The sequence below is a fragment of the Lynx rufus genome, unplaced genomic scaffold (genome assembly GCF_022079265.1).
Source record: "Lynx rufus isolate CCGP_SWC_20201006 ecotype Redwood Valley unplaced genomic scaffold, mLynRuf1.p SCAF_31, whole genome shotgun sequence".
Classification (NCBI taxonomy): domain Eukaryota; kingdom Metazoa; phylum Chordata; class Mammalia; order Carnivora; family Felidae; genus Lynx; species Lynx rufus.
In genome coordinates, this window is record NW_025814847.1 from 4,345,152 (window position 1) to 4,357,666 (window position 12,515).

Here is a 12,515-nt window from a genome sequence, read left to right on the forward strand (position 1 = left end):
GTTAGGCCAATTTCAACATCTTTAACAGGTTGCTGCCTCTTACGTACAAGCTTCTATCATCATTTTCCAGTCTTAATTTTGGTTGCTTTCTATCATTAGGTAGGTTTTTTTCCTCCAGCTTTCTCATCCTCTTACTGTCCTATGACCAACATTCTTTTAGCAAAATAAGGATCTGATCTCATGACTACCAAGCCCTAGGGAACTGTGTCTCAGGGATACATTTTTTTTCCCCTGAAATATGAAATATTAAGACCATCTCTGCTTTTTATGAAAAGGGAATTCAAACAGACTTTTACAAATGAAAAGTGAAAAACATCCTGAATGAAGTTTCATTCCAGTCTCCTGTTAAATCCTAAGAATAGGCTGCCGGCCTCCAGTACTTTCAGGAAATGAAAAGTGGCTCAGAAGCTAGGTGAGCTAAGCCACCTCTCTCTCAATTGTTTCGTTTCTCAGGAATTGCTGTACAATGCTGCCAGTAACGATCTCCAGGGATCTGACCCCCGTTCCACCTCCTCCTGCCTCCTGTGCAGCTCCAGATGCCTCCAAAGGAGGAGCTTTGAGGAAGGTGCCGGTTCCCTCTTTGACCCTGAGGGCAGTGAGGCCAGGCAGGGTGATTCTCAGGATATCCTGATGTTCAAAGGTACAGTTGAAGCCTTCATCAAGACTTTCTTGAAGATGACCAAGAAATTTGGGGAACATTACCACGTAGCCTAGAAACTGAAGACAGAGCTCCAGCATGGATGGCACAAACGCCATCTGAAGTGCACGTGATGACATTCAAGACCTTCGATAAGCTCCTTAGGGGCAGAGACTTTCAAAAGATTTTTCTCTCTCTCCTCCTGCCTCCACAATGTCTAGCGTAGAAGCAAGCATATAAACTGGACTCGATGAATGTTAGTTTATGACTGAGAGAGAAGACTTTATAAAAAGTGCTCTCCAACCGCTCCTTTCCCTAGTTGTTAGTCCAAGATTGAGCATTCAGCAGAATAACGGTAAAGAGAGGCCTCTGATGTCTCAAGCTTCTTGGCCACTGTTGTCTTCTGTCTTGGCTCTGTGTCTCAGTAGGAAGTAGTTACCTGTCCAGTGTGTGAATTTTTCAGTGTTAACACTTATTTTTTTTATTTTTTTTAACGTTTATTATTGAGAGAGAGACAGAGATAGAGCATTAGCATGGGAGGGGCAGAGAGAGAGAGAGAGGGACACACAGAATCCAAAGCAGGCTCCAGGCTCTGAGCTGTCAGCACAGAGCCCGACGTGGGGCTCGAACTCACGAACCATAAGATCATGACCTGAGCCAAAGCCGGAATAACCGACTGAGCCACCCAGGCACCCCTCAATATTAATACTTACTAAGGTATGTCTTCACTGATGCCTGGGCTTTTACCTCTTAGATATTTTTATTGCGGGGGAGGGGGGGTGGCGCCTGGCTGGCTCAGTCAGTGGGGCATGCAACTCTTGATCTCAGGGTTGTGAGTTTGAGCCCCGTGTTGGGTGCGGAGATTACTTAAAAGTAAAATCTTTATTGAAAAAGATATTTTTGTGGTATTTAACTCTTTAATGGAAATCTTATCTCAACCACAATCTAGGGTGGATTCATTGTACTGTCAGTTTTTAAAATCCCTTTGTATTTATTTTTAAGATTCAAGGATAAAGTCTTGCTTCTTGAGTAGATCTCACATTGGTCATGTCTGTGTTGGGGAAGTAGGATGTATTGTTACAATGCCAGTTTCCCGAGAACCTAACTTGTTACTGTTGAATGGCAGCACAGAGCCTTCTGTCTCGCCTGAGCAGGACTCAGAGAGGATTTACAATGATGTGATTTATGATAGATAATACGTAATTAGAACAAAGCTCACGGTTTATTATTATCTGTGTCAGAGAAAGGGAAACACTAGAAACGTGGCTCCATTCAGTTCTGTCCCCGAGTTGTTCTTTGCTCACTTAGTCACATCTCCATCAAGGAGTTCACTCTTCGTTTAGAGGTGGATCTTAAAAATCTCATATTCAGGTATTTGATTTCTGATACTTTTGTACTACAGTTGTACTACAGTTATGCATAGACTTTCTATTTGTGACTTCTTTCAAGTGTGAAGTGAACATTTCAGAGTACTGCTAGTTTTTTTGACCAACGTGATACAGACATTTATTATGCATTCTCAGCAGCTGGCTTTTTTGGTTCTAAAGAATCCAGTATCAGAACCAAGTATATTTTATTCAGAAGAAGAATCTTTCCTGAACAAGATATTTTTCTCTTGAGTAAGAGATGTGTTAAATTATGCCGCATTGATAGGGGTTTTGGTTAACATTAAGTATGTGACTTTTGAAAGGAAATCAAGTTTCTTTGTCCTTAAGAGCTCTTACGTATATAACGAAGGAACCTCAAGCATACAGCTTTAAAGTACGTTTGCTCTGTTTCCTAGATAAGTTAGCAGTCCTTGCAGAATATGCTATAGGGGAAACACACAGAGTGTGAAGGTGACCTCACAGGTTTAAGATCCAACTCTGATTCTATTAAATGAAACGCTCAGGTTGGACCTGCTTTTCTCACATCAGTTGTTCCTAATTAATTGCACTGTACGTTTTGTCCGTCGGTTTCTGGGATGAATTCTAACTGACAATCAGGAACAGGTGTGATTGTAGTCCTGCCGGTGACTTTTATCGATAAATATCTCGATGATGTGTTTCCTGGTGGTGATGCGCCAGAACTAACATGAATTCCGTTCATTTTCCCTCTAAAATCGTTTTCCCTGTGTAACGTGACAGGAGAAATTGACGTGGGAGAGGCCCGTGAGGCAGCACGGGTGTGCTGGCAGCACGCGGTGTGGCTTCTCCCTGCTTTTCGTCCACTCCCCGTCCGCTCGCAAGTTGTATGGCTGCTGGGAGTGGTGATGACAGCAACTCAAATAGTCTAGTTCTGACACACGATCGTTTGAAATTGTGCTTAGACGTGAGTTTCCCTGTGATTCCTGGCCTTTCCTGTCTCTCCAGGTTCCCAGCCAACCTCAGAGAAGTCTTCCCAGCGACTGTCCGAGAGCACGAGCAGCAGCCCTGCCCGGAAGCGGTCGTCCTCGGAGAGCACTTCGTCCACAGGCAAGTCCCCCTGTTGCACGGACGGACTCTGACCCGACTCTCCCGTCTGCTACTTGTGAGCAGACTTCCCGCACGACGCGATAAGCTTCTCACAGAAATCACAGCTTACATTTACTTACAAGACATTACTGTGGACGAGACAGAAGTGACTCTAGGACGCGCGAGGGGGCCACAGTGCAGACTGACACAGTGCGGACCCCCCCCCCCCCAGTCTCCCTGAGTCCAGGTGGGCTCACTCCCAGACCTGCAGCGATTTGGATGTGATCCAGAGGAAATCGTTCAAAATGACTAGGTTCAAGAGTAGGCGGACAGGAAAATAAAGATTTTACAAGTTGTGTTGAGGTGAAGGACTGTGGGTGCGCTAAGGCAGTGTGGATTGGAACTACTTTATGAAGACTTAGATATATGTATGTACAAAATTATTGTAATAACGCAGTAGTTTCCAAAGTAGCATTCACAGATGTCTCAGACAAGCAGAACAATTTAGGAGGTTGAAAGAAGAATCCCTATTAATTATTATTTCTAACCTCAACTTTTAAAATGTTTAATGTTTGTATACACATAACCTCTTACTACAGTGTCATATTTGTGTAGCTTTTTACATAGGTTCAGGTTATGCTCCCAGTTTTTGTTTTGTTTTTGTTTTTTCTGATAGTATGTGTGTTTACCAAAGAACCCGACAAGCTAGAGGGTAACATATATGTATCTGTCCTCTGCCTTTAGTGAGGATTGGAGAGGAGGAAGTGCTTTCTAATGTGTCAGTGTCATCAGGAGAGATGGGGGAGTGGTAGGGTCGTTCCAGGTGGGGGGAGGTAATAAAAGGGGGGCATCTGGGTGGCTCAGTCAGTCGAGCCTCTGACTTCGGCTCCGGTCATGATCTCGCTGTTCTTGAATTCAAGCCCCGCGTCGGGCTCTGTGCTGACAGCTCAGAGCCTGGAGCCTAGAGCCTGCTTCCAGTTCTGTGTCTGCCTCTCTCTCTCTCTGTCCTTCCCCGACTTGTGCTCTTTCCCTCTCTAAAAAATAAGTAAACCTTAAGAAACTAAATAAAAGAGCCAGTGTAGTTATGGTCAAGGACTGAATGTGAGGCTGGAAAGGCAGGTAGGGAACCTTATTAATGACACTGAGGGACCACTGAAAGTTTTAGGCAAGGAAGTGACTTATCAATTCTTGGCTTTCTATCCATGTTTTTAGGGGTTTTTTGTTTTTAAATGTTTATTTTTGAGAGAGAGAGAGAGAGCAAGAGCGAGTGTGCGTGTGAGCAGGGGAGGGGCAGAGAGAGAGGGAGAGAATCCCAAGCAGGCCCCAGACTGTCAGTACAAAGTCCAATGTGAGGCTCAAACCTACGAACCGTGAACCAGTTGAGCCACCTAGACAGCCCTAACCACGTTTTTGTTTTTAATGTTTTTATTTATTTATTTTTTATTTTTTTAATGTTGATTTATTTTTGAGACAGAGACTGAGCATGAACGGGGGAGGGTCAGAAAGAAAAAGGGAGACACAGAATCCAAAGCAGGCTCCAGGCTCTGAGCTGTCAGCACAGAGCCCGACGTGGGGCTCGAACTCACAGAGTGTGACATCATGACCTGAGCCGAAGTCGGAAGCTCAACCGACTGAACCACCCAGGCATCCCAATGTTTTATTTGTTTTTGAGAGCGAGAGAGGCAGAGACAGAGCATGAGCGGGGGAGGGGCAGAGAGACAGGGAGAGACAGAATCGTTCGAAGCAAGCTCCAGGCTCCAAGCTGTCAGCACAGAGCCTGACGCAGGGCTCGAACTCAGGAACTGTGAGATCGTGACCTGAGCCAAAGTTGAACACTTAACTGACTGAGCCACCCAGGCGCCCCCTCATCCATGTTTTTTGATTAGTAAATCACTTGTGACTTATGGTCAGAAAATCTACTTCCTTCATTAGTTCAGGGCCACCCTGTCAAATTGTATCCGTGTTCTACTTACTGAATTTATCTTATGATGAGCTTCAACATATTGGAAGCTTTTTATTAGCACCATTGTGGTCTCAGAGGTGCAGTGGAACCAACTCGAGCATCACTAGGGTTTTGTCTCTCAGAGTGCTGTTTCCGTACTGCTTCAGGGAGACTCTTAAACATCCAGTGAACTACTTTTGACAATGTTGACCTAGACCAGAGGTTAGCAAGCTGCAGCCTGCAGACCAGATGCGACCCAAGGCTTCTTTAGGTGTAGTCCCAGCTAGAAACTGTTCTTACGTTTTTATTTATTTATTTTTATTATTTATTTATTTTTACTTTTTTTTTTTTTTCACTTTTATTCATTTTTGAGAGAGAAACAGAGCATGAGTGGGGAGGGGCAGAGAGAGAGGGAAACAGAATCTGAAGCAGGCTCCAGGCTCCGAGCTGTCAGCACAGAGCCCGACGTGGGGCTCGAATTCACAAGACCGTAAGATCATAACCTGAGCTGAAGTCAGATGCTCACCTGACTAAGCCACCCAAGCGCCCCTGTTTTTACATTTTAAAGGGTAGCTTAAAAAAATACAGGAGCAAGGGAAAAAGTATATGTGAGACACCGTATGTGTCTTCAAAAGCCTAAAATATTTACTATCTAGCTATCTATAGAAAAAGTTTGCCAACCCCTAAAAAGAAAGAATGAGATCTCATGGAGATATCCACGAAGAAAAATCACCCAAATATTTTACTTGAGTAAACAAAAGAAATACTACCTAGATCCATAAGGTTACTGTCACCATATAAACCAACCACCATTTATTCATTCAAATAAATCCTTTCTGAGTTACTATGAATACTGAGCACTGGAGATGCAAACATGAATAAGGTTCCTGCCCTCAAGGAGTCAGCCATATTCGCCATTAAGAGGTGGGTTAAATTCTGTAACAGACCGGTCGGTGTAGGCAACTCGAGCACTTACCACATGCGTGGTGACTAAAGGAGACATCCCTGGGGCGCCTGGGCGGCTCAGTGGGTGGAGCAGCTGGCTCTTGATTTTGGCTCAGGTCATGATCTCACGGTTCGTGGGTTCCAGCCCCCGCGTTGGGCTCCACACTGACGGTGCTAATAAGCCTGCTTGGGATTCTGTCTCTCTGTCCCTCCCCTACTCAGGTGCGCATGTGCGGTCTCCCTCTCTCTCTCTCAAAATAAATAAACTTAAAAAAAAAGAAGAAGACAACATCCCTGAAGATGTGACACATAATACTAGTGTAATTTGAGTACATGAGTGGGTAAACAGTAAGAATGTGTTTAACACACTGACAATAACATGTCCGAAGAAAAGCGCAAAACCATAAAATGGAATGCTGTTTTTGGAGAGCAGCACGTTATTTGAGATTACTAGCGTGTGAGGGATATTATGTGTGATTGTGGTTGAACATGAAGCTATAAAAGTAATAACCCACATGGCACAGGGGGTTTTTTTGTTTGTTTTTTCATTTGAAGGAATTGAGACTTTACTGTAGAGGCAGTTGGGAGCCACTAGAGGATTTTGAACAGGAAGATAAAAATTATTTGATATATTGTGCAGTTCAAAATAGGATAGATTTTGCAGTGCTAAAAGAAGTCCCACATTTCGGTGGCTTGAAACAACAAAGCGTTGTTACTTTCTGTTCACGCTGTGTGACAATAATGGGTCTGTTGTGCGTTGTCTTCCTTCTAGGACCTTGTGTAACCCAGCCTCTATCTGGAGCGTTGCTGGTCGTGTGGAAAAGGGTGAAGGTTCATACAACGCACTGACCAGCTCTTAAAGTTTCTGCCCAGAACTAACTGTTACTCCTCACATTTCAGCGCTAAAGCAGATCGCATGGTTAAGTCTTACGTCGAGGAGGTGTCGGGTGTATGATGTCATTGAAGGCAGGGCAGCAAATATTTATGAATAATGGCTCAGTCTACCGCGTACACATTTTGGGAAAACTCTACAGCATTACAGTGTAGAGAGTGGAACGTGACAAGAAATATGTGGAGAAATGCATTGATAATGGCTTCAGGTTGGGATATGTTAGAATTGAACAGTGTTTGGACTGTTGGGGTGGAGATGTTAATTAGCCATTCGGAAGTGGCGGCGTGTAGTTTGAGAGGCATCTCTGGTAGAGACGCAGGCCTAACAGTAGGTAATACAAACTTTAATCTGGCAGGGAGTGAGATTACCCAGCAAGAAGATACCAGTTGGGAGGATGGCAGGAATGCAGGTTAAAGAAACATTCGCTTTCGAGGGAAGCGGAAGAAAAGAGATCAGTGATAACATACAGGTTTTAAATAGATTTTTTATATAGAAAAATCACAGAGTACATGGAACGGAAACCTCTTAATGTCAGATGTCACAAAGAGGTCAAGAAAGATGTGGACAGAAAGTGTTAAGTAATTGGGAAAACGATTTTTATAAAACCACTTTGCAGGCGGAGTTAGAGCAGTTTGGCTGCTTGAGAAGGTGCTGTCTGAGTTCAGGTGACCCTGGTACGGATTTGAGCTTTGCTTCCAGCAGGGAGGCAGAGGAGATGTACAGAGCCAACAGATACGCTTCTCGGTACTTAAAACTAAAAATACTAGATAAAGTATGGAAAATATTTCTTAAAACATTGCTGAAATTTGAAGTAAGTAGACAGGAAACCAGAAACTTTCAGAAAACTTGATTAACAGGAATTAGGAGTATTAGAGCTGCTTGACATCTGCCTGGTGTGGCGAGAGCCTGATTACTGGGAAACATCCAGGTGCAAGAGACAAAGGACAAGGCCTAAGGCTCTAGCAGCACAGAAGTCCCCATCAGATTTCGGTAAATCTGGCGTAAATCTGGCGCTCCCTGAAGGTGACATTTACCAGGTTGAGAGCCAATAGAAACAAAGCCGCCACAGAAGAACCTGGTGGTTTCTTGTTTCAGTTTGGCTTTGGGAAGAGCCCGAAAAGGAGCTCCTCTCCACACACATGCTCTGTGTCACCTCCTGTCTCACACTGCCTGTGGAACCCAGAAAAAAAATCAATGAAAATTTGTTGTAGAGTAGTAGGGCCCTGAGTTCTTCCACAGGCAAGTGCAAATTTAATTCCTATTTGGCATAAACCTGAGCGTCTTTGACCGTCCTCAGTCCTGATTGACCTGGCATTCTCATCATCACCAGCAGCACTGGGATGATACCCTCTGTTTTGCAGTCGAAGGGCAAGCAGGAGGGCCTCTGGCCAGCTCAGTCCATGTAGCACACCACTCTCGATCTCAGGGTTGTGAGTTGGAGCCCCACATTGGGTGTAGACGTTACTTAAAAATACAATCTTTAAAAAATAAATTAATTAAAAATAAAGGCAACTAGCTCAACCAGAACTATGTCCTCCTAACCTTCCAGGGATATTCAAAGAAATGAAATATGTGTAGAGACTATCTGTGTAGTCATTGAGATATATAAACAACCGTAGGAAAACAGTTTTGTACGGGATATCTTATGGCCCATCCATGAACTGTTTTGAAGCAAATCCAAAGGGATAATTTACTTAAATACACTAAAAGAGTATATGATAATACTCATGAGTGCAGTCACTGTTATGAAAGCTATTGGCTATGACCTTAGCGGGATCTATTGGGAAACATGACAGGAGATTGCCTGGACTTAACTTATGATGTGGAAGCTGGGTTCCCAGAGCAGAGGTTTCAGAGAAACTCAGGTGGAATGTGTCCTGCCTTTTGTAGCCCAACCTTAGAAATCACCATATTCTCACCTCTATCGACTTCTCTTTGCTAGAAGCAGCTCACTAAGGGCAACTCATATTCAAGAGGAGAGGCATTAGATCCTACCCCTTTTTAAAAAAACTTTTTTAATGTTTATTTATTTTTGAGAGAGAGACAGAGCATGAGTGGGGGAGAGGCAGAGAGAGAGGGAGACACAGATTCCAAACGAGGTTCCAGGCTCTGAGCTGTCAGCACAGAGCCTGACGTGGGGGCTCGAACTCACAAACTGTGAGATCGTGACCTGAGCCAAAGTCGGACGCCTAACCGACTGAGCCCCCCCAGGTGCCCCTAGATCCTACCCCTTGAAGGGGGAATTAGTAAAAGAGTTGTGTATGTACAGGTTGTAATAGCTCTACAAGCAGCTGGGCTGTTGCTTTAGGGCAGGGAGGCAAGATGAGCTGGGTATGGAGGGGCCGTGGTGGTGTGAAGGCAAGTGGATAGGTTCAAGAGGCCAGACTAACGTAAAATCGAACGTTTTGAGTTGTGGGGAGAGTAGAGGAGAAATGACAGACGATGTGGCCTGAGCTTGGCTGACAAAATCCCTGGCACGTGATTGGTGCTCTGTGTAGATAATGTTGAAGAGCTGGCTTTACGTTACCAGTCACTGAGCTTGGCGCTTTGGAGGAACAAGGTTGAGGGAGGAGGTAATGAACAGGAGTACGAGAGATCTATGAAACATGCAAAAGGAGAGAAGTAGAAAAACAGGTGTTACTCAGAAAAGAGAGACTGGGGAGACACCAGAATGTACGTGTCTACGTACATTGAATGAACTGTCAAAGGGAGCAGGGAGGCCTGCATCAAGGAGAGAAGCGCTCGGGCCAGAGAGTGAGAAGGGGACAGTCCTCATTCTGGTGACCTTCAGATAAAAGTTCTGATCGTGGAAACTATGAGAATGAACGTGTCCCCCGTGGGCAATAAATGTAGAAGGTAACACTGCAGTACCGGGGCTGAGGGGCCTCTACGGCTAATGCTGATGGAGCTGAGGAATGGGGAGAGAAAGTGGGTTATCAGAGAGACAGTGGAGGCCGGATTTTAAAAATTAGGGATATAAAATGTCACTGAGAGTTTGAATTTAAACAGTACTACTGGATATTATTTGAAGGAAGTTATTGGTAATTGGAGAAAAAGTCCAGTGTAATCTGATTGGAATCTGGAATGCCTGGGGCTTGTACAGTAGCCCCTAGAATCCTACCGCATTTTAAACTCAGATAGACAGGATATGCATCCATCAACTTTGGAGAAGCATTACCTGTGATCATTAGTAGGAAACAACGAGGCATCTTGGGAAGTAGGCCTATTACAATTCGATGTTTACAAAGACTGTGAAACTAACATGGCTGGCCAGAGGCACGGGAGCCTTTCCCACGTGAAGTATAGTCACGAAAATGCGCTGACAAAGATCACCAAGTCCCTGGGCCACTAAGGTAACAAGGGTTAAGTGGAAGGTCTTTGTCCGGCGTTTAACTGTCGAGTCTCCTAACTCAAACGGACCTTCATTTCTGAAGAAATAAACGATTCATTCCTGGTCCTCATCTCAGAGAGTGAGCGTTATTGTTGTTGCTTTTTAACTCACTGGTAATAGGGAGGCATAGGCCAGTTTTGAAGTTCCTGAGATGACTGTCATATAGGCCTGATTCAGGAAAGTAAACCACCAACTTGCCTGGGAGAGAGAACCGCACATGGTCTTAGGATGTGTGATGTTGTGAGGACAGATGGAGCAGTGCTCCTTTTCTTCCTTGTAAAGAGTCGTTTAAGTGACTGGCTGTGTTCGTTTTTCTTCTGCGTGTGATTTGTCACCTCGTTTAGTGAATGGCGTTTCCTCTCGAAGTCCGAGAGCGACCGCTTCTGGGGACGACTCCGTGGACGGTCTGCTGCAGCGGATGGTACAACATGAGGACCAGGCGCCCCTGGGGAAGAGCGTCGAGGCCGCGATCACATCCGCCTCTGTGCCGCCTTCCTCCAGTCCGGGCCACAGCCACGGCCACGGCCACGGCAAGGAGCGAGCCCCGGGGAGACCAGACAGCCTTCTCGTGCCTGCGGTCCCCGGCGACTCCTGCAGTGGTAGCATCTCACTCCTCTCCGAGAAGTTGCCGAGCAGCCGTTCGCCCCCGCACATCAAGAGGAGCGTAGTGGAAGCCATGCAGCGCCAAGCTCGGAAAATGTGCAATTACGACAAAATCCTGGCCACCAAGAAAAACCTGGACCATGTCAACAAAATACTAAAAGCCAAAAAACTGCAAAGACAGGCCAGGACAGGGAACAACTTCGTGAAACGCAGACCAGGCCGACCTCGGAAATGCCCCCTCCAGGCCGTGGTGTCGATGCAAGCCTTCCAGGCCGCCCAGTTGGTCGGCCCCGAGCTGAGCGAAGGCGAAGAGAGAGCAGCGGCGCCCTTCCGTCCTGACACCGTTACGGATGTCATCGAGGCTGTTGTCCAGAGCGTGAACCTGAGTCCAGAACAGAAGAAGGGGTTGAAGAGGAAAAGTTGGCTTTTGGAAGAACAGACCAAGAAAAAGCAGAAGCCGTTCCCAGAGGAAGAACGAGAGCGCACTGAAAGGTAATTCCTGGTTTCACACTTGGTCTGGGTGGAGGACACACAGACGTGTCACAGATGTGACCTATCCATACGCAGCTGAGTGCCTCTTCGTTATAGAAAACCTGCACTTCTCTGTTTTATTGAAAAGTTTCTCTTCAGGGCCGCCTGGGTCATTCAGTTCATTAAGCGTCCGACTCTCTCTTTCTTTTTTTTTTTATGTTTATTTTATTTCTGAGACAGACACAGAACATGAGCGGGGGAGGGGCAGAGAGAGAGAGAGGGAGACAGAGAATCTGAAGCAGGTTCCAGGCTCCGAGCTGTCAGCACAGAGCCCGACGCGGGGCTCGAACTCACGGACCGCGAGATCGTGACCTGAGCCGAAGTCAGACGCCCAACCGACTGAGCCACCCAGGCGCCCCAATGTCCGACTCCTGATTTTTGACTTGGGTCACGATCTCAAGGTTCCTGAGTCTGAGCCTGTGTGCAGAACCTGCTTGGGATTCTCTCTCTTTCCTTCTCTCTCTGCCCCTCCCCCACTTACTTTAAAAAAGTAAGGGTTAGGTTTAAAAAAAGAGGGGGGTTCTTATTATAACTGCCCCAAATTATAAATAATTAAGCACAGGGAATGTAACAATTCAATCTAATCCCCTCACTCTACAGGTGAGGAGGTCCGGGCCCAGAGATGTTACCTATTTTATCCAGTATATAGCTGTGTGCCTGGAATTATTTTTACTATCACACCTACTCCCGTATGCTCTAACTTTGTCTTCCTGTCATCGCATACGTTTTTCTGCATGTTAGATTTATTTCCTTCATAGTGTCCTGGTTACATTTTTACATTTTTCTAAAAGATAACAGAACACAGAGCCAAAAGTCATCCAAAAATAAGAGCATTTAATCCTTTTGTTACGTATCCAACCAGATTCATTCCCTGAAGGTATATTTGGTATTTTCAAAGGAGCTAATGGCAATCTTCACCATTTGCAAATGGCTTTTCCTTTACTAAATGTCGCATGTCAGTCACAGTTAATGGCATCCCTCGTTCACAGAGAAATACAAATTGAAACTGCTAGATACATTTTAAGCCTCTTAACATACATTGTCAGACTGCTGTCTTAAAAGCCACGTCTGTTTATACTTTGACTAGATCATGCGGTAATAGTCAGTACTCTTTACCCCCCACCCTTATCTACCCTGGAAAT

The 12,515-nt window shown here is 45.2% G+C and overlaps 1 protein-coding gene across 4 annotated transcripts in view; it reads left to right on the forward strand.

The window, feature by feature from the left end:
* Nucleotides 1–12,515, forward strand: part of ASH1L (ASH1 like histone lysine methyltransferase) — a 197,751-nt gene that overhangs the window by 80,680 nt on the left and 104,556 nt on the right. For all 4 annotated transcript variants that reach the window (XM_047092692.1, XM_047092693.1, XM_047092694.1 and 1 more), the window contains 2 exons: nucleotides 2,989–3,090; nucleotides 10,584–11,334. In XM_047092692.1, coding sequence (XP_046948648.1) covers nucleotides 2,989–3,090; nucleotides 10,584–11,334 — 853 coding nt within the window. The remainder of the gene's footprint in view (nucleotides 1–2,988; nucleotides 3,091–10,583; nucleotides 11,335–12,515) is intronic.